At 55.9% G+C, this 20247-nt stretch overlaps 1 protein-coding gene across 2 annotated transcripts in view; it reads left to right on the top strand.

The window, feature by feature from the left end:
• Window positions 1–20247, top strand: part of TTC7A (tetratricopeptide repeat domain 7A) — a 119957-nt gene that overhangs the window by 43705 nt on the left and 56005 nt on the right. Inside the window, exons 6-11 of one of the 2 annotated variants that reach the window (XM_012638868.1) lie at window positions 3676–3754; window positions 4566–4723; window positions 5323–5386; window positions 14973–15110; window positions 15715–15798; window positions 19945–20049. In XM_012638868.1, coding sequence (XP_012494322.1) covers window positions 3676–3754; window positions 4566–4723; window positions 5323–5386; window positions 14973–15110; window positions 15715–15798; window positions 19945–20049 — 628 coding nt within the window. The remainder of the gene's footprint in view (window positions 1–3675; window positions 3755–4565; window positions 4724–5322; window positions 5387–14972; window positions 15111–15714; window positions 15799–19944; window positions 20050–20247) is intronic. The other variant, XM_012638869.1, reaches the window with a different exon arrangement.

Below are 20247 nucleotides of genomic sequence, written 5' to 3'. Positions count from 1 at the left end.
CAGCTCGGGAAAGCCCCAGCTCCACCTGGCACCAGCAGCCTCAGGCCTGGGACGGGGTTGCTCAGGCTTGAGGCCATCTGGGGAGCCTTCAAGAAGCCCTGTCTGGTCTCTCATTGCTTAGAGGAGTAAGCTGAGGCAGAGGGGCATTCCCAACATGACAGAACAGGTCAGTTTGCTGGGCTCCCAGATCTCTCCCTATGCAGCCCTGGCCACTGGAACCTCTGTGTTGATTTTTCTCTTTAAGGATATTCAATAAATATTGGGATTTACCCCAAACATGCCTGAGGGTGATTATTTGCTTTGCTAAGGAATTCTTGGGAGCTTCTTTATATGCCACAATCCCTTACAGATTTGAAATAGTAAAAGGGCACAACTTTTGGCCCCGGGATCTGGTTAAAATGCAGTGCTGATCCCTCTGTTATGTATGTGCTGGGGGCGGCGAGGTCCCTGAGAGCCTCCATTTTCCCCAGCCCCCAGGTGCTGCCAGCCTGCCGGTCCAGGAGTGTTGATGTGAAGACTAAAGGCTGAGTTCGGCAGTCAGTGGCAGAGAAAGGACAGTCCTTGCAGTAGAGTGAGAAGAAGGGGCCACAGTCACTCTTGGCTCTGGCCTCCTGGTAGCAGCCAGGGCCAGGCTGCCGGGAGGAGGCTGGCAGGTAGCCTGCTGAGTGGAAAATCACCCACAGGTCCCGGGAGCTGCCAGCCTCCTCTAGGCCATAGGGCCCTGGGGCAGCTCCAGGGTCCAGCCTGTCCCTGTCTGTGGCTGTTTGGCCCGACTACCAGGGCAGAGCTCTTGTGTAGACTGAAGTCCCAGAGTCAGCCATTTCCTCTGTCTGCTGGGAACTCGTGAAGTCTGTGTCTTCCTTCTCTCTCCTCGTGGTGGCTGGTACTGGGCTGTCTCCTCAGCTGGCCTGGCCTGGCCTGTGGCCTCTGTCTAGCTAGCATTGGGTTCTTTTCTGAAGTAGAGGCTTCAGTGGGACTGAAGATGCTTCTTGTGGGGGTCCCCCAAGTCTGTCCCTGGGCTTGGTTAATCTACCAGGGACTCCTGTTCTTATGTCCCCCGTGGGTTGGGGCTGGTGGAAGAACGGTGGACACAAACCTGGAGGGTCCTCCCAGGCACTTCTGTGCCCTCCCCCTGCTCATTAGCTCCTGAATTTCCATGCAAAATCATGTCAGTTAAAAGATGAGTAATAAGATCTTTAAGACCCAAATTAGAAGGAGAAAGGAAAACAGTATTTAGTGAGCCTCTGCCATGGGCCTGGGTGTGCTTGGGGCTTTGTGTGTGTCGTTTGCCTGATGGCACTATGAGTAAATGAGGAGAGACTAGGACTTAGAGAGGCTGCCTCACTGTCCCAGGGTTACAGACTTAGGATCTGGCTGTATGGCTGGGGTTTTTGGGTGAGAGTGTCCCTTCTGAACCCTGGCTTCTTAGACTAGGAGAACTAGAAGGCACTGGGGCATCATCTAAACCAGTGGTTCTTAACCTTGAGTGTCCATCAGAGCTACCCGGAGATTTGATAAAACCCAGATTGCTGGGCCCCGCCCCAGTTTCCAATTCTACAGGTTTAGGGCGGGATCTTGAGAATCTGCATTTCTAGCAAGTTCCCGGGCTGCTGATGCTGCTAGTCCAGGGACCACACTTTGAGACCCTCTGGTCTAAAACATCATTTCTCAGGGTGTGGGACAAGAACCTCTAGTAACACACAGATGGTTTTAAGTGACACACACTAACTTTTAAAAAATACTCCTATATTTAATATTTATTGGCAAAAAAATAACCAGCACACCAAACCCATGATGTCAGGTATTTTTTATTAAGGTGAGCTATCTACTAAAGTAAAAAGAAGATGTAAATAAAAGTGTTACATAAATAGCAGTACTGGTGATGTGCAGCTAGAGGTAAGCATGGTAAACGTTGTGCGCAGGCGACAGAAGCCTGGGGGACACTGAGCTAACTGGAAGTCCCCATTTCACAGACAAGGAGACTGCAGTCCACAGAGGGGAGCCGCTTCCCTGGGCCACATGGATTTGAAACATCTCTAGGGGGGCGAGGTTTCCACCCTGCTCACCAGTCCCAGTTCTTCAGAGCACTGGGCCAGCCAGGGAAGGTCACTGGGACTCCAGCTCTACCCAGGGTAGAATTTGTCTCCATTCTCAGCCGTAAAAACAGGGGTCCATGTTCATGGTGTTGGTAGATGGCACATTTTGGGCTTGCTTTTCTGAAGCTGGACCTTCCCGGAAGGCACGGGACTTGATCTGCAAACTTGTCCTTGCAGGCCTCCCAGGCCCCAAAGCCCCCAGGAGACCGTCCTGTGCGTGAAAGTTGAAGGAGGGGCTCGTGTGACTTTTCCTGGCTGCCAGCTTTGGCTTTGTACCCTCTGTGATCTTTCTTTTGCTAAATTTGCTGGCCGGCAGCCTCTGCTGCCCCTCGTGTGGTGTGACCCCGGGAATCCTGAGCAAATGAGCGGGACCCTCCTCCGGCATTGACAGAGCGCAGGGGCTGCTGGGGCTGAGCCTCAGGAACGCGTGGTACGAGCTCTGCCCTCAGGAGGCCACAGTGTGTGGGGTCAGACTGCGCATGGAAACTGACCTCAAGACCTCAAGGGGCAGCACTTGCCTCAGAAGAGGAATTAATGGGCAGTAAGACACAGGCAGGCAGGGCGGTATGGGGAGGGACCTGGGAAGGCTTCGTGGAGGAAGTGACATTGGAACTGGTCTCTGAAGGATGAACAGGAATGGCTGTTTAAGGCGGGGTGGGGGGAGGACGCCTGTGCAAGACGTGACATAGGGAGACATGGGGAGCTGCGGTCGGCCAGAAAGGACTCGCTTGAGTGCGGGGGCTGAGGTGGGAGGGGGCGAGGGGCAGGCCACACAGCCCCAGGAAGCTGCTCTGGGGGCCTGGCCTGGATCCTATAAGCCCCGGGGGCCACCGTGGGGGCTCAGGTTGGGAGCACCCGGATGACTTTCACCTGTCAGCTAGACCCCAAGGGGTGGTGGGAGAAGTTCTTCACAGCCAGTTAGTGGGTTGCGATATCTGTTCAGTGGGCTGCAGCCAGCATGTCGCAACAGGTGGGTAGGGGAAGGAGGAAAATAGAAAATCGCAGCGTTGGTCGTGCGTAGTAGAGACAGGTACTGTGTTGAGAAAATTCAGTTCTGTGTGAGGAAAGTGTGTGCATGCACTGGGTCGTGGTGTGAGGTGTGTTTCTCACTGTGGGCTACACTTTGACAAGCTTGAAAATTATTTCAAGGCACGGAGTGCTGACTGGAGGGGGCGAAACTGGCTAGTCCGGGGCCGTAGCAGCAGGGACTGCGAGGTGGGACGGACTCCAGTGTTGACCAGATGTAGCAGGCGAAGGTGGAGAAATGGAGGCTGACTCAGGTCAGAAGTCTGATGACAGCCCAGGGCTCTTGGGCCAAGATAACACCTTGTTCGAAGTACTTAAATACCAGTCCTGGTGGTGAACTGCAAGCCCACTTTGCCAAGGGGCTGTGCCCTCCTCGTCATCGGTGTCCTGGGCCTCTAGGGTCCTGGTGTTACAACTCTGACTTTTCACTCCACTTACTGGATGTGTTCAGATAAAACGCCAGCAGGCAGCTCCTCCTGGGTGTGAGGTCACTGAGGATGTCTTTTTGGGAGCTTGGCTGGTGACGACTCTACTTCTGCTGTCCTTCCTCTAGGAACATCGTGAAGGGCATGAGAGAGCTCCGGGGGATTCTACGGACTGTGGAGACCAAAGCAACTCAGAACTTCAAAGTGGTAACCTGGGGTGCTGGCTGTGGCTGGCTTATTCGGGGGGCAGGTTCAGTGGGAGGCAGCAGAAGTCTCTGCAGGCGGCCCCTGACCAGGGACGGCAGCGGGTCACGCGCCTGCTCCCGCCCTCCCCTGCTCGTGGCAGACGTCAGTGTCCAGCCTCAGCATTCCTTCCCGCTAAGCCTGGACGGTGCCTCAGTAGCCTTCTCATCAGAGCACCGCACGTAGGCCCTGGCGCTGGCTCAGAGTTCAGATCTGCTGCCAGCCCTTGCCTAGCAAGGCGGTATGGTGATTCTTAGGGATTTGTTTATGATCCTAATAAATGACAACGACCCTGCTTCCCTGCCCCATCACAGGCCTGCCCCCTTAGGCCTTAGTTCATCCGACGTCAGAGCCACAGCTGCTTCTCACAGGAGAATTCTCAGCCAAGTATCAGAAAGGCATCAGTAGAGAGAGCTGCCTGTGCCCGGGCTTTATGCTCTTTTCCAACGCTGCAAGGGCCTGTGAACACTCAGAGCTGGGCTGGGCTGCAGGGGGTCAGGAGAGGGAGGAAATGCGCCTCTTGTCTAGGAGAGGAGAGAAGAGAAAGCATAAAGTAGGAGCCAGCCATGGCCAGCAGGAGGGGCGGGAGCCTCAGCGCTGGGAGGACGGAGAGAAGTGAGAGGGCTCCTTGGCAGTGGGGGAGTCGGGGGCTCCAGAGGGGCAGCACGTTGCAAGGTGGGCAGATTTGGCTGGGTGGCGGGCGGAGGGCTTTCTGGGCCATTCCAGGGGAGGGCCAAAGACGGTGCCTGGGTCTGAGTGCCTCCCTCTCTGCCAGATGGCGGCCAAGCACCTGGCGGGGGTCCTGCTGCACTCCCTGAGTGAGGACTGCTACTGGAGTCCCCTGTCCCACCCTCTGCCCGAGTTCATGGGCAAGGAGGAGAATTCCTTCATCATGCAGGCCCTGCGAAAACCTCACCTCTATGAAGGAGACAAGTAAGTTCTAGCTGCCCCACTGGGCCATGCCAGTTCTTGCACCTCGCATAGGGTTTCGTCCCCGCTGGGGCTCCCCTCTGCCCCGTGTTCTCCTCTGGTCTCCACCCACTGACCACCAGGCAAGCTCTTTGGTCTCAGCTGGAGCCACACAGACTAGATAAGGCAGGTCTTGGGGTATAAGTTGGGGGGAGAATCCTAGAAGGCACCCAGAGGTCAAACAAGTTGTTTGAAGGTTACCTATCTTCCTAATAGTCTTGTCTGACACACCTCTCTCGTTTGTGCCAACAATCGAAGGCGGGGTCTGTGGCCATCCAGTGGCACTTCATTCCCGCTCTTCCGCACTCCTTGCCCCGTCCACCTCCTGCAGCGCTGGTGCTGGAAGGGGTGTTTCTTCCCCAGGAGCATCTGCAGGATTCCGGCCCAGCAGATTCATAACTCTGGGGCCTGTTAGCTGCAGGCGGTATCTGGTGCCCATGAATTATGCAGAGAGGGTCACTTTACAGGGCAGTGCTGACTCCGGGACAGAAGGGCCGGCATGGTGGGTCGGTGGTGCTGCCTGGGGAGGGGTGTGCTCGAACTGGGCCGTTTGTGTCTTTCAGCCTCTACTGCCCCAAGGACAACATCGAGGAAGCCCTCCTGCTCCTCCTCATCAGCGAGTCCATGGTAAGCTCCAGAGTGTTCCTTGGGGTCCTCTCATCCTCTGCCCCTGTGGGTAGGGATGTGGGGCTCAGGGACAGCCACCCATGGCCTGGCCAAGCTCTGTCTCCCAGAGATGTCCATCACGCAGGTGCTTCTTGGGCCTGGTCTCCCCTAGCAGGGGTGAGTATAGCTCATTAGGTTTGGGTTTGGCTGCCCAAGGCTGTGTTTGGAGGCCGGTGTACTACCCCCAAATGAGTAGGGATTGAACGCATGAGTCCCCCCACCCACGTCTTTGGGTATCAAAAAGATGATTATCAATAAGTCTGCAGTGTGTGTTGAGCAGCTGCTTTCTGGGTTCTGTGACAGACACAAGAGAGTAGGGGTAAGGAGTGGAAGGAGGGTGCGGTTTGGAGGCAGAAGGCCTGGATTCAGGTCCCAGCTCTGCTGCTCGTTCGCTGAGGGCCAGGGCCCAATCCCTGCAAGATGACAGTAACTCATAGAGGGAGGTGTGCCTGTAAAAGGAATGCATTTGGTCGTGCAACAACTATTTCTTGAGCATCTAGTTTGTGCCAGGCCCTGTTCTAGACACCAGAGATGCTGCAACAAACAAAACAGAGGAAAGTCTCTGTTCTCATGAAGCTTGTATTTTAGGGAGGGAAGTGGGCAATAAATGAATTAACAACTACAGTATCCAGGGCATCCCTGTGTGAAGGCTGTGTGTGTAGGGGAAGAGAGAAGAGGAGGGGACAAGGTGCACTGGACACAGCACATGTGAAGGGCCATTTAGACGAGGCAAACACACACATGCACATGCACACATGCACATACACACACACATGCACACACATGGCGGCTATGATGCCAGGCAGTGTTTTCCCAGTGCCAAGGTGCTTTGGAGGCTCAGCACAGGGCTGGTGAGCTGGGAACCACAGATCGATAAATAGGTTTTTTTTTTTAAGGCGATGCATCTGAGATGCATGTGTGGATGTAGAGGTTAAGAAACCAAGATCCAGGCCAGGCATGGTGACTCATACCTGTGATCCCAGCTGTTTGGGAGGCCGAGGTGGGAGGATCACTTAAGGCTAGAAGTTAGAGAACAGCCTGGGCAACATAGCAAGACCCCAGCTCTACAAAAAAAAAAAGAAAAGAAAAGAAAAAAAAAAATCATCCAGGCATGGTGGGATGGACCTGTAATCCCAGCTACTCGGGAGGCTGAGGCAGAAGGGTCACTTGAGCCCAGGAGTTCGAGGCTGCAGTGAGCTATGATGATGCCACTGCGCTCCAGCCTGGGTGATGGAGTGAGACTCTGTCTCTAAAACAAAAAACAAAAGAAGAAAAAACAAGCAAAAAATAAGAGCTCACGAGCTGGATCCCTGAGTAGTCAGAAATGAATGTTCCTGTGGACGTGTGGGACCCTGTGATGCCAAGGCTTGTTCAGAGAGCTTTGTTGTTGGGTCGCCTCTGGCTCCACAGGGCTCTGGGCGAGTAGACAGGAGCATGCAGCCGGACCGTCGTGGGGAGAGATTGTGTCCTTCCTCAGGCAGGCCTGGTGCGCGTCGGATCCGAGAGTTCCCGTGTAGGGTGTGGCGATTTGGATCCGGAGTGCCAGCTGGCAGGGGCGTTGTCCTGAAATGTTTGCTTGTGAGGTGGGTAATGGTTGCTGTGGCTAACGTAGCTCGTTAGCCAGATGTGGAGACGAAGGTACCAAGTCAGATCTGGTTTTCATGAGAGAACAGCACGCCTTTCGCAGGAAATGTACTCGGACCACGGAGTGAACTCCAGTTTTAAACATGGAACCCCGATGCAGACCAGCACTCCCACGCCCACCGCCGCGTCTCACCTCAGCCATCTCACCTCGTGCACCCTCACGTGAGGCTGCACTGGACTCGCCTGTCTCTGGAAACACACGTCATTATTGTCACCTTTGTGTTGAGGGTTACGGTGTAGTCCACAGGAAGACGCTGAAAGGGTGAAAACAGGACGATATCTCAGGCCCTTTCTCTGCCCGCTTCCAAGCTGATTGGGTGAGCATTGTGTTGAGCCATTTGAACTTGCCAATTTTCAAAAGTTGATGACCTACAAAAACCATACTTTCATGGAGTTCAATCTAACACCGTATCTTCCCATCTTACAGATGACGAAAGTAAGGTCCAGGACAGGTACGTTTCTTGGTAAAAGTCACGTACTAATCAGCCTTGTGGCATGGTTTGAACCACGTCTATCTCCGTAAACAGGACACGCAGCCTGGGCTCCTGGACCTCCATCCACATTCGTCCCCTTTCTAACTCTCATTCTTGGTTCTCCCGCGTGTAAAGGGGCCAAGGAGATAATTTTGAGAATCAAATGCAGCAAACCTTGGGGAGGGCTTTATGAACAGGGACATGCCTGTCAGTGTGAGAATCGTCGCCGTTTTTCTCCTCGGCAGGGATCGAGGCTGGACTCTGTCTTCCCAAGCCGCTTTCTGTACCCAGTGCTTGATCTGGGTCCCCAGGACCAAAGTTCAGGTGTCTTTCCATTAAAGATATCTCCCCAGCCCCAAAACCTCGAGCTGCCCTGTATCTCAAAGTGGAAGACGGTCTCTTACTAGAACTTGAAGCCAGGTAGATTTCCTGACTATATGGTTTCCTTCAAGCAGTTCTTCCCATTTTACAAGAGAGAGTGTGGCAGCCCACCCTGCCCAGGAGACCAGGGTCCAGGTCAGCCGGCCAGGAGGTGTCTGGGAAATTCCCTGTGGCATGCAAGGCACAGGAAGAGGCAGAGGAACTTCTCAGACACTGTTTGCACTGAGGCCGGGAGGAGGCATCTGTTATGGGGTTGGCTGTTTTGTTCCCTCTGGCTCACACCCAGCCTGTCAGACATTTAGAAACTTGAGGAATTTGAGGGAGAGTGTCGGCAATGGGCTTACCTTTAGTGTCTCGTCTGCAGAGGCCTTTCCACCCGCGTTCGGATCTGGACTGTGGCTCGGAACAGTGTCAGAGTGACCAGACCTGCCTTTGTGTAGCATATTCCTTCCCACCAGTCACATTCTTGGTCAGCGAGAGAACTGGGCTGTGGGCTCCACTATGCCAGTCTCCCATGTACCCTCAGGCTGGCCTCCATGTACCCACAGGGCTTTTCTCATCTCCCTTTGATGGTATCTGGATTTGGCTGCAGATGATGAGCTTGGGGAGAAGCCTCTAGAACAGTAGCTGGTGGCCTTGGCTGCTACCTAGGTTCTTCTAATACTTGCAGAGCTCATTACGCTGCAGAGCCAAGCCAGGAGGCATAATCTCCATCGCTTCCCACCTCCGGGATGTCCAGAGCAGGTGCTCCAGGAAGCGGTGTTTGCAGGCTTCCTGAGCATGGCAGCCCCTGTGTTCTGGGTTGGAACTCAGAGGAGTAGCTGCATGGTGTGGGGCTGGTGCCTTGGATATGGCTTTGGTTATAGCTGACTGTGTGATCAGAATGGATGAGGAGCCCTTGTCTTTCGAGAGGTAGATAGAAACCTTACTAATGCTTTCACAGGAATGCAAGGGATATGAGATATAACTGCTTGAAGATGATTTGTGTTTTAGACCTAGTTTGGAGTCTTTGGAACCAAAAGGACATTTGAAAATCTGTCCACCATGCATTCATCCACCAATCCAACTACCCATTCATCCATCCACCCACCCATTCATCCATCCATCCTCCCTTGCATTCATCCATCCATCTGCCCATCCATTCACTCACCCACTATTCATCTACCCACCCATTCATCCATCCATCAGTTCATTCATCCATCCACCCACCCACCAACCATCCATTCATGTAATCGTATTTGAGCAGCCGGACCACGATCAGCACTGTAGACACAATGATGAACAGTTTAATCACTGTCCCTGTCCCAAGTGTACTCCCACCTAGTGCACTGTGTGCCCAGGGATGCAGACGGAATCCTTGTCCCCAAACCAGAAGAAATTATCCCAATCTGCTGAACCCCTAAGGTAAATCCTTATTTTTGAAAGAATCATATATCAAACCAGCCTGGTTTTCTCAAACAGTTGGGGAACTAGAAGATATAGGAATCTTTGTCATTTCTAAAATACTGGTTCCAGGGCCAAAAATATGTGCTAAAGGAAACTGAACCCTTGGGTCCCTGTTTCATTTAGTGGAAGAAGAAGTTGCTGCCCGTGTAGCCTCTTGGAAATGGAAAGGAAACAGAGGCCTGGTGTTGAGTGAGGGTGGGTGGATGGGGAGGTCTCTGGGGACTGGGACCTTGCAGGTTAGCAAAGTAACTTTGTGCCATGCCCAGTGCTGGGCATCTGGCAATTTGAATCTTGAATTTGCCGTTTACAACCTGTGTGGCCTGGACAAATTTCTTACCCACCAAGCCTCAGTTTTCTTATCTGTAAAATGGAGCTAATAAGACCTCTTTTGCAGGAGTTTGGACGTATAATGTAAGAAAATAAACACAGAGGTGCCTGGTACATCTTGGTTATTCAATACGTGTTCATTTTGTCCTGGTAAATACTTGGCTCTAACCTAGTCATTTTTGAAGACATTTAGGTTCAGATCTGGTCAGGAGAAGATAAATTAGATTGAGGATACCATTCGGTTTTAAAAAAAAAAGTGTTTCCTGGGCTTGATTCCATTAGGGACTCAGCAGATCGGCACAGATTGTTCCAGCTTTCAGCACATGGTTTGCTGCAACACAAGGCCTTTCCCTGCTGAAGGCTGCAAGAGTAAAGGGGTCTAACGACACTGCCAGCCCAGAGCCCTTGGTTCAGTAGAGGTGGGAGAGCCTCTCTCCCTCGCTGGCAGGAAGAGCTGTGGTTTCTGCTGCAGGAGCCTGATGAGGCAGGAGCATGGGGCCTAGCGTGGCCCCCGCTGGGGTGGCTGGGTGGATAGGACATGTCGCAGAGCATGCTTTTTCTCACCTCTGTGGACTGGGAGCTCTGGAGCTGGTGGTAATTGCATCTGCCAGTGAGGGGGCGATGGCACTAGCACAACCTCACAGCATCCTCCAGGGAGGGGCAGGCGTTGGGCCCGTGTGCTGTGAGACTTCTTCTCAGGGTGATTTTGGGGGGTGTCAGCAGCAGGCCCCCAAGGCTTATTCCTTGGCCAGTGGAGAGGCTGCCTCTGAGAGTGGGGCTGAGCAGGGCTGTGGACGCGTTGCCCAGGGAGCATGTTCTTTGCAAAGAAGCAGCACCCAAGGCCGCTAGGGGTCCTACTTTGGGTCCCAGCGCCATCTGTATGTGTTGAGCAGCTTCCCTGGCCTCCCTGGGCCTCACTCAGTCTTCACCTATACAACGGGGCGATGGTACATGAGAAGGGCGTTGGGAGAGTTATGAGATGCTGTGTAGAAAATGTGCCACCAGCTAGTTCCCTTTCCTTCCCTTAGACTGTGTCCAGGATTAGGGAGGAGAAACAGGGCTGGGCAGAAGGTAAGGTCAGTGCCGTCTGAGGCCCTGCAGCCAGCAGAGGGTCGGAACTGGGCTTGGATCTTTGAGGCAGGAGAGCACAGCAAGTGGCAGCAGTCCTGGCCTGGCCTCGAGCTTCAGCCTCGACTCCCTGGGATCTTGTGCAAGGCAGTTCACCTTTGGGGGCTCCGTGTCCTCTTCTGTAATGGAGAGGTCAATGGTTTTATTCCTGCCCCCTACATGGCGTTACCCTGGGGGCAGAGGAGATGGTGGACGTGAAAATTCAGCTCCTAAAAGGTTAATGCCTGGCGCTCACATAGGGCTGGCTGTTCGATCAGGAGTAGCTCCTGCCTTAGGTTCCACGTGGGCCAGCCTTCCCCAGGGAAATAGAGATTCCCTCGTGGGCTTTTCACGAGGCCCCATACTTGCTTCGTGGATACTTGTCCAAAGACCAGAAGTGGGTCATGCTGGCAGTGCGGAGCTTTGGATGGCGGGGGTACAGGAGGAGCATTATTTCTTTGGCTTCTTCTCTTCTGACCTGCCAGAAGGCTTGCTGGGAATGTTCTTTAGTCTAGGAGAGGCTGCCTTGGGAGAGCAGCCAGAGGGACAAAGGCTAGGAGCAGGACAACTGCGTGAGCCCTGCCTGGGATTAAATGTGCTGGGGGTGGGCATGGGGGTTATGGCAGTGAGCACTAGGCAGGGAGAAAGCAGGGCAGAATATTCTGCCATTATTCTGAGAACAGTAAGGAGGAGGAGGAGGAGGAGGAGGAGGAGGAGAAGGAGGAGGAGGAGGGGGGTGAGAAGGTTTAGCGTTTGTGTATTATCTTAAGGGTCACAATCATGTTCACATCTGTTACTGCATTAGATCCGAAAGGTTTTCTGGTGAAAGCAGGATTCTGAGACCCTTTAACTGGTGGAAGGGAAAGAATGTGGCTGGGAGTAGTTCAGAGCCCTGCTAGAGCCTGGGGGCACCGTGTAGCCTGAGGGCAGGGAGCCCAGGGAGGAGGGAGCGGGAGGGTGGGGGCGCTGGGGAGGGGCGTGAAGCTCCGGTGTCTGAAGCCCAGTGCGCAGGCTTGCTCTGGCCCCTGAGCGGAGCTGCTCCTCTGCTGTGGTTTGCTCCCCAGCCCCCGCCAGTCCCCGCGCCTGCCTTCTTTCTGCCCCGTCCTCCGCAGCACTGCCCCAGAGCCATCGTCACTGCTGGGCTGACTTCTGCTTCTGGCTCTCCTCTGGGGAACCACGCTTCAGTCTTGGCACAGGCACCAGTTCACACGTCCCTAGGACCCTGCTGTTTGCCTGTTAGGGGTTGTCACCAGCGTGAGGATTTGTGCTTCTGCGCCCCTCTTTTCCAGTCCTATTCTTCTGACCTAATTCATGCCCAGTTCTGGAAATCCACCCCTCTCTCCCACCAGACACACATCCAGACACTATTCTCTTAAAGGTCAAAGTCCAGGGTGGACAGGGAAGTTTCCACACTGGGCCCAGAGTTTTTCTCTCTCAAGTGTCACTTGCTCTGCGAAGGTGGACTGAGTCCAGCTCTGTGTGCGAGGCTGTGCTAGGGGCCAGGCGTCTAGAGGGGAGCAAGACGCTGCCCTGCTGCAAGCGCTGGTGAGCCGGCGGGTATGCGGGGCCAGGGCTTGGGGCTGGGCACAGGCCAGTGTTGGGAGATATGGGAAGGGAGTTGGATGGTGCTGCAGGAAGGGGCACCTGGATTGGGTTGTGAGGAACCAGGAGGTGTCCAGGTGACAGAGGGAACCGCAGCAATACCAAAGACAGGCCATGGTGACAGTAGGAAGCAGCAGGCAGTTTCCTGTGGCTGGAGAGCAGCCAGCCAGGTGGGCAGCTACGGAAAGGAGCTTAGCTCGATCCTCAGGGCCATGGTCATGCTGGCTGCTCACCACCTGCGAAGGCCACTGGTCTGCCTGGGTGGGCTGGTCCCCAGACCCTGGATGTGCCCAGCCAGGCTTCTCCCCCCTCTGCAGACAGGCCACCCCTCAGGCGGCCGGGCCCCATCCCCTGCTATTAAGACCTGTCTCTCTCACCAGACTCCCAGGTGGGGTTCCGCTCGCTCGGGCGTGTGCGTCCTGCACTGCTGCTGCTTCCTGGTCTCCCTGAGGCCAGGGCTGTGTCTCCTCATCCTCCCATGCCCCTGCCTCTGTGGGCTCCACCCTGGGTGGCCAGAACTGCGGAGTTGCCGGGGCTGAAGGAGTGGGGAGGTACATCCCCCGGTGAGGACAGAGCGAGGGTTGTGTCCCTGCTTGGCTCTGTGAGATAGCTCCTGCCAAGCCTCTCCCTGGATTTCTTCTCTTCCTGTTGGTGGTTGTGTGGGTGGATCGCATGGGAAGGAGGGGATTTCTTGGCACTTGCCCTCTCCACTCCTCCTCTCCCTCAACCCTCCAGAGCTCCCGGCCGGCTCCCATTCCCCAGGCTGGCTCCAGTGCTCAGCCTGTCTGGGATTTCTGGGCATCCGGGCATCCTCTTCTGGGCCCATCCATGTCCTTGGGGGAGTGGGCAGCATTCACCGATTGTGGCTGGAGGGGCAGCTGTTGGGGCCCCAGCCTTTGGTCTGCCTTGTTGACTGAGGTGTCCCCCAGGGGGAGTCACCTCCTTGGGTCTTGGATGCGTCTGGCTCCCAGAGGCCCCTAGGAGAATGCACTTCATCCCCGTACTGTAGGACACACCCAGAATCTGCAGTCCAAGGGCTGGGCTTCTGCCTCTCCAGCCCCCCCCTGCAGGAGGGGAGGGTAGTCCTGCCTGGAGGGAGGCTCTGAGGCCCAGCTGAGGACAGGAAGGATCGTATGGATGTGATGAGGGAGACCTGGGTTTCTAGGCTCAGCAGCTCCTTTTTATTCTGTCAGGAGGGCCATGTGGTCCTGAGGTCCAGTGTGGAGAGGCAGAGGTGAGCGAGTCCCATTGCAGGGAAGGAGGTTTAGACAGAGGGAGAATAGTGCAGGAAGGGGCCCCCTTTGGCAGAGGGGCGTGGCCAGGAGGAGGGAGGATGTTGGGAGCAGCCGGCAGGAGCGTCTGGCCAGAGCCCAGCTCTGCTCCAGTTCAGGCACAGCCCTCAAGGTGTGGGGGTGCAAGAGTGGGGCAGTGACTGTCATTTCAGGCCCCAGAGTGTCCCCAGCCTGGCCCCTGCTCTGATGCTGCTTGGAGCCCCCCACAACTCCTGCAGCTGGTCAGCTTCTCCCTCTCTGCCCTGTTCTGCCCCCACCAAATGCTGCCCCCAGGGTATGGAGGTGGGCAGGGGGTGGGCCGCCTGCCACAGACCACATCCCCCATCCTTGGTGGGGGGTTCAGGCTTCGTGGTGAGGAGCTCCCCTCTTCAAATGATACAGACTCGCCTACTCAGAAAGCACATTTCCCTCTCCTCCCCCACCCCCAGCAGCCATCTGGCAACTGAGCTACTGAGATCCCCAGTGCTGGGCGCCAAGAACGGAGTCCTTGAGGGTGGGGGAGCTTTCCCTGGGGAGGCGCAGAGAGGAGAGTTCTGTGATTGGCAGGAGCCAAGGATAGGGTCTGGGGTGTTGGGCAGAAGTCCTGGGGGGTCCTTGTCAAAGGGATTTGGGGGGCTGAAGAGGTCATTGTGGGGCCAGCCACAGCCCAGGCTCCCTCCTGAGGGTTGAGCAGAGCCACGTGACCTGGTCCAGGTGGTTTCAGGTCGCATCTTCGGCTCTTGCTGTAGTTGTGGACAGTCGCAAACACACCAGGGACTGTTCCACGAAGCAACTGACCTGTACTCCTCAAAAACGCCAGGGTCTTGGAAGGGAAAGGCCGAGCGCCTCTTCCAGGTGAAAGGAGACTGAGGAGACAGCACCTGAGTGCAGGGTCAGATTCTAGAGTGAGAAAGACGATGATAATTACGTGATGGAGGGGAACAAAGCAACTGCGGTGCACGTCAGCAGTTGATGACGGGCTTATGGTTATGGTCCTATTCTGGCAGCTTTTCTGTAGGGTTGATATATTCCAGAATAACAAATTAAGTACCTGGAACTTGGCCCTCAGAACTGCTCCCTCACCCCAGCCTGGGCTAAGGGCGAGGGTTTTCTCTCTGCGGAGAGGGCCTGCATGGGGATGGGGAAAGGCTGTTTCCAGGAGTGTGGCCACCTGCCTAGCCTGGGCCAGTGACGAAAAGGTGATAGTGACTGGGCCAGCAAGGTGGGAGCCCTATGGGGACAGACACCTGCCTGTCTCTGTCCTCACTTTTTCCCAAACAATGTCCCCCACCACAGGCAACTCGGGACGTGGTGCTGAGCCGGGTGCCAGAGCAGGAGGAGGACCGGACGGTGAGCTTGCAGAATGCCATGGCCATCTATGACCTCCTGAGCATCACACTGGGCAGGAGGGGGCAGTACGTCATGCTCTCAGAGGTACAGCCGGCTGTGCAGCCCACCCCGCTCCCCGGGAGTCGGGCAGTGCCTAAAGGAACTCCGATGGAGCCACCATTTGCCCCTTCTCCACTTGTCGCTTTCATGCCAGGCTGCTCTGCCACTTGCTGGCCCTGTCACCTTGGCAAGTTGGACAAGTCTCAGTTCCCTCATCTGTGAAATGGGGGTAATTAGAGAATCCCCCTCACCAGGTCGTTAGGAGGAATACATGTAAAAAGCTGAGAACAGGGCCATGCACGATAATAATAACTGTTAGCTGTTATTTTGTTGGATATCTACATTTCAAAGGCGCTTTCACAAATCTTCTTTCATTTGCTTTTTGCCATTGCCCTGTAAGATCATTCACATGTTATGGAGGTGGGAACTAAGGGTCAGAGAGGGTGAGAGACTTGTGTGGTCACACAGCATGCTGGTGGCAGGGACTGGGTTACCCCTGGGTCTCCAACAGGAGCCAAATGTGGACCTCATGCAGCCTCCCAAGGGCAGTGGCTTGGGCAGTCACTACTCTGGAATGGTGTGGGATGGCTGGGGGGGTCAGGAGGACCCTGAGGGGGAAGCCTGACTATCTCTCCCGTCCCCTCTGCAGTGCCTGGAGCGAGCCATGAAGTTCGCATTTGGAGAATTTCACCTTTGGTACCAAGTAGCCCTCTCCATGGTGGCTTGTGGGAAGGTAAGGCACAGGGGGTGCCAGGGGTTACGTACTCACCCTCAGGGGGCTCTCTCAGGGGGCTCTGCTCTCTGTGGGTCCCTTCCCAAGGTGGACAGAGGGCTGTTCTGGAGCTAGGTGCTGGGGAGAGGGCAGGGGTGGTTGGTTATCCAGCAGCTGGTTTGAATCTCCAGGAGAAGGAGGGGTGTGGGGAGGGCCACACAGACACCATGTGTGAATCCCAGTGTGTGTGAGGCACGAGCGTGCCATGTGCAGGTGTGAGTCTGTGCATGCTTTTCTCTGGGTATGTGTGCACGAACGGGGGCACCGAGCACCTCTGCTGGTGAACTAACGGATTCAACTGCCTGAGCCAGGCACAAGGTGTGGGTCCAGGCGAGGGGAACATTGTTCCATTTGGGCTGTGGTTCTCTTCCTGCCCACCGAGCATCAGGAACGGGTCTGCCTATGGATTGGGCAGCTGCCTGGAGGGAGGCGTTGAAGGGTGGAGCGGTGCAGCAGCACCCGCAAGTGCATTTGTGGGGAGAACTGCGTGATGGATGAGGCCGGGGGCTCCTGGGTCGGGACAGGGTCCGGGGGCACGGCCCAGAGCAAGGGGCACTGGGGCATGCCACTGCTCTCCATCCACCTGCCCCTGTGGCAGTACCCCTTGTTGTTCCTCAGCTCAGAATTGCACTTACATAAGCCTCTATTTTAAGCAGTGCCATGAAAGGAAAACCTTTCCGGAGCTGGGTGCTGAGGGTGTCGGGGCTGAGGATGCTGCGAATGCAGGAACTAAGGTGGCATGAGCTTGCAGATTGTTCCAAGAGCTGTAAATACCCAGAGCCCTTTCGTGGGGCTGAGGGAATTCCTCGCCCCCCGGCCCATCTGTGCCACTTTCCATTTCTGGTCCCACAGCCGTCTCTGAGGAGGGCCCCGGGCTTGCCAGTGCCTCCTCCTCTCACTGAGGGTGTGCCAGCCAGCTCGGGCCGCGGCAGCGAGTCAGGCCAGGTCCTGGCGGGGACGGGGGAGCGGGTGCAGCAGCCTGAAGACGGGAGAGGCTGGGAAGTCCGGCCTAGGGTCCCTGCTGGACATTTGTCTTCCCAAACCTCCCCCTCCCCCATCCCTTCGGCCACCTCCCAGAGCATCTTGAAGTCACAACATGATCTACTTGGCTCTGTGCTCAGCAGGGTCTTGTCAAGGCTCAGGGAGAATTCAGAACACAGACAGGGTGAGGCCCCAGCCCCCCAGGGGCCAGGAAATGAGAGGAAGCCTCCTAAGGAACTAGAGGCAGAGGAGACAACACAAGCAAAGGTGGAGAGGCTGGGAGGATGCATCAACCTGGGGATGTGGACAGGAAGATCTTGAAGGCACCAGCCAGCCCGGGGTAGTGGGGATGGGGCTGGGAGGAGGTGGGGATAGAACTTGAAAGAAGCCAGGCAGACAGCTCACGGTGACATAGACAGCGTCTTCTTGCCTCCAAGAAACAGAAAGCCCCCTCCAATCCTGTGATAGTGCTCATTTGCCAGGAGCCGCCGGGGCCAGGGCAGTGGTTTGCACCCCTTTGAGGTGTCCTGAACCCCTTTGAGGAGCTGAGGAAAGCTGAGGACCCCTCCTCAGAAAAATGCACTGCATAGGGAAGTCAGCTTTAATTCCTTCCCCCCAGGCCCAGGAGAAGGTGTCATGGTAGCCTGGGAAGTAAGGGTCTTCCACCTCTGAGCAGCTGGGCTCAGAGAGGTGCAGACACAGCCTGGCATCGGCCCAGCATCCAGGGAGCTGCTTTCCTAGCCTGGCTCTTCCACAGACCAGCAAGGTGGGCCCAGGCGTGGGCTTACAGACAGGGAGTCGGGTTGACTGCAGAGTTCCTCATGATGCAGCTTCGTGGACTGGAGACCCTGGGTTACACCCACTGTGCACTTGTTGCAGCAGGAGATTGTTCTGGAAGGCATTCTCCACTTCCCTTGGGAACCCTGCAACCTTGGGTTGTCCCAGGAGGCTTTCAGGAGTGGCCAGACTTGCCTTCGCCAAAAGCCTAAGGAGGAAATCAGGGTTCTGTCCCTGTGATTGTGCCCAAAAGGCCTTCCAGAAGGTGAGGCTGGGCAGTATAAATATATCTAGTGCTTCAACCTGCAGGAATAACGGATGCGTTCTGCAGTGTGATTTAGGTCGTTTCTTCTCTTGGTCTCCATGCGGCAGTTGCATTGGCTGCGTTGCTAGGTAACCAGCATGACAAAAAAAAAGAGAGCCGGCTCCTCTGACTGCTGAGTCCTCAGATGGCTCCTTAAATAGCAGCGTTTTTTTGGTCTGCGTGGGGGTGGGGTGGAAAGGGAGGATGGGGACGTGGAGGGTCGGAGTTAGAGAGTCTTGCATGGTGGGGATCCAGAGGTCAGCAGCGCCGGGAAGGAGGCCGAGGAGAAGCCTGAGGCTTGCTGGGTGTGGATGGAGGGGCTTGGAGTGGCGTTCACAGGGGAGGGTCTTGGGAGGAGGTGGATGGCCTGACAGTGCCTTTGAGCCCCTCACGCAGCCTCCCTGGCCCCGGCCCACGCTGGGCACCCCGTGCAGTCTCCTGTGCTTGGCCTCCTACCCTCTAGTTTCCTGAGAGAGCCATGGGGGATGGTGGCCCTGATCTTCTCTCCCAGAACCTTTCTGTGGGCCCTTTGAGGCAAGGGCCATGGCCTCCTGCCCCTTCCTCCAGTGACTGCACAACCCCTAGCCCAGTACTGGGCCCAGAGCAGACCTTTGGCAGGGGCACCTGCCGTTGGCCTGGTGAGTCTGAGCCAGAGCCCAGGGAAATCTATCACGTCTCGGTTGAGAAAAGCTCTTCCTTAGATGGCAGGGAAAGGAGGGGGCCAGATGGAGCGGGGGGGCGCCGGGGTGGACACAGACTAGTGGAGCCTAGTGTGCCTCTGCCTGTCACTCACCCCCTGCTTGGACAGGAGAGCCTTCCAGAGCCTCCATTTCCTCAGTGGTACCTCCAGAGTTGCTGGGAGGGTGACAGCTACTTAGTGGTGGGGAGGTTGGCCCATTGTAAGGCCCAGTGCGTGAGAATTGTCATAGTTGCACACACATGCATCTGCCTACCTAAGGTCACATGGGTACAGGGGTGCCCACACTGGGAGGGTTACTGCTGAGTTTGCTGGACGCAGAAGGTTCCAGCCCTGGATGTGTGTGTGTGTGTGTTTGCGTAGCAGGGAAACAGGCCTCCTCAGGCCAAGATAGTCACTGTGGAGGCAGAATAGGGTAGTGGTTGGAGCCAGCATGTGTTCGAACCCCAGCTCAGCCACTTAATGGGCGGTGTGGCTTTGAACAAGCGACCAACCTCCGCATTTTGCTCTTCTTGTCTGTAAAGTAGGGTCTTAGCACCTACCTCATGGGAGTGTTGTGGAAGAAAGTTAGATGACAGTATTTACAAAGCATTTATTAGAACAGGAGTCAGATCCTTTTTCTGTAAAGGATCAGGTAGTAGACGTTTTTGACTCTGCAGGCTAAACAGTCTGTCGCAACTATTGCACTGCCATTGTATCGTGAAAACAGCCGTAGACAATATATAAATGAATGAGCGCGGCTGCGTTCCAGTCACATGTTATTTACAAGAACAGGCAGTAGGTCATATCTGGCCTGTGGGCTGTTTTGCTGACCCCTGGCTTATGCCTGGCCCTGGGTGCTCCCCTCCTGCCCCGCCCCACGCTTGGCCATCCTCAGCAGGCCCAGTCTGAGCCCCTGGAGCCTTGGGGACCCCCTGATTCCTGTCTCCAGGTTCTCTCTGACTGTGCTAGCTGGAACATCTCTCCTCCCCGCCAGCCTTTGTACGTCCCTTCAACCCTGCCATGGCCCTGCCTCCGAGTCCCCATTACGAGAGCCCCTTTCTGCCTCTAAGATTTCTGTGGTTCTTCAAAATCCTTTTGGAAAGCTCCCATCTTCTGTCATGTTAGCTGTTGTCACGTCGCCTAAGGACAAGGGGTCACAACCTCCACTCTCCAGATGTAGAAACTGAGGCCCCGGGAGGGACTTGCCTGCCAGCACGGCCTGGGTGCCTCTGCCTGACTCTCTGGGGAAGAGAGCACAGAGCGAGGCCTGGGTATTTGGGGGATCCCCCCACTGTAGGCATGAGGTCCTTAGTCTGCCGAGACCCAGGCCTGTGAAAGACGGGGTATCCTGCTTTTTCTTCTGCAGTCGGCCTATGCCGTGTCGCTGCTGCGGGAGTGCGTGAAGCTGCGGCCCTCTGACCCCACTGTGCCCCTGATGGCCGCCAAGGTCTGCATTGGGTCCCTGCACTGGGTGAGTGAGCTACGGGGGCCTCCTGTGGGAGGATGGCGGGAGGTGGCATGAGCTGGGCTGTGCCCGTCTTGGCGTCTGCGAGGGTGCGTGAGGTGGGGGCTGGGGGAGCTTTGAGGCAGAGGGGCCTGGGGCGGGGAGAAAGGCTCTGAGACACTGCCAGCCTCGGACTCCTGTGGCAGGACCCTGACTCAGGATGGT

The sequence above is a fragment of the Propithecus coquereli genome, unplaced genomic scaffold (genome assembly GCF_000956105.1).
Source record: "Propithecus coquereli isolate 6110/MARCELLA unplaced genomic scaffold, Pcoq_1.0 Scaffold136, whole genome shotgun sequence".
NCBI classification, from domain to species: domain Eukaryota; kingdom Metazoa; phylum Chordata; class Mammalia; order Primates; family Indriidae; genus Propithecus; species Propithecus coquereli.
The sequence above is the reverse complement of the archived record's forward strand: the minus strand, read 5'-3'. Positions and strand labels throughout refer to the sequence as shown.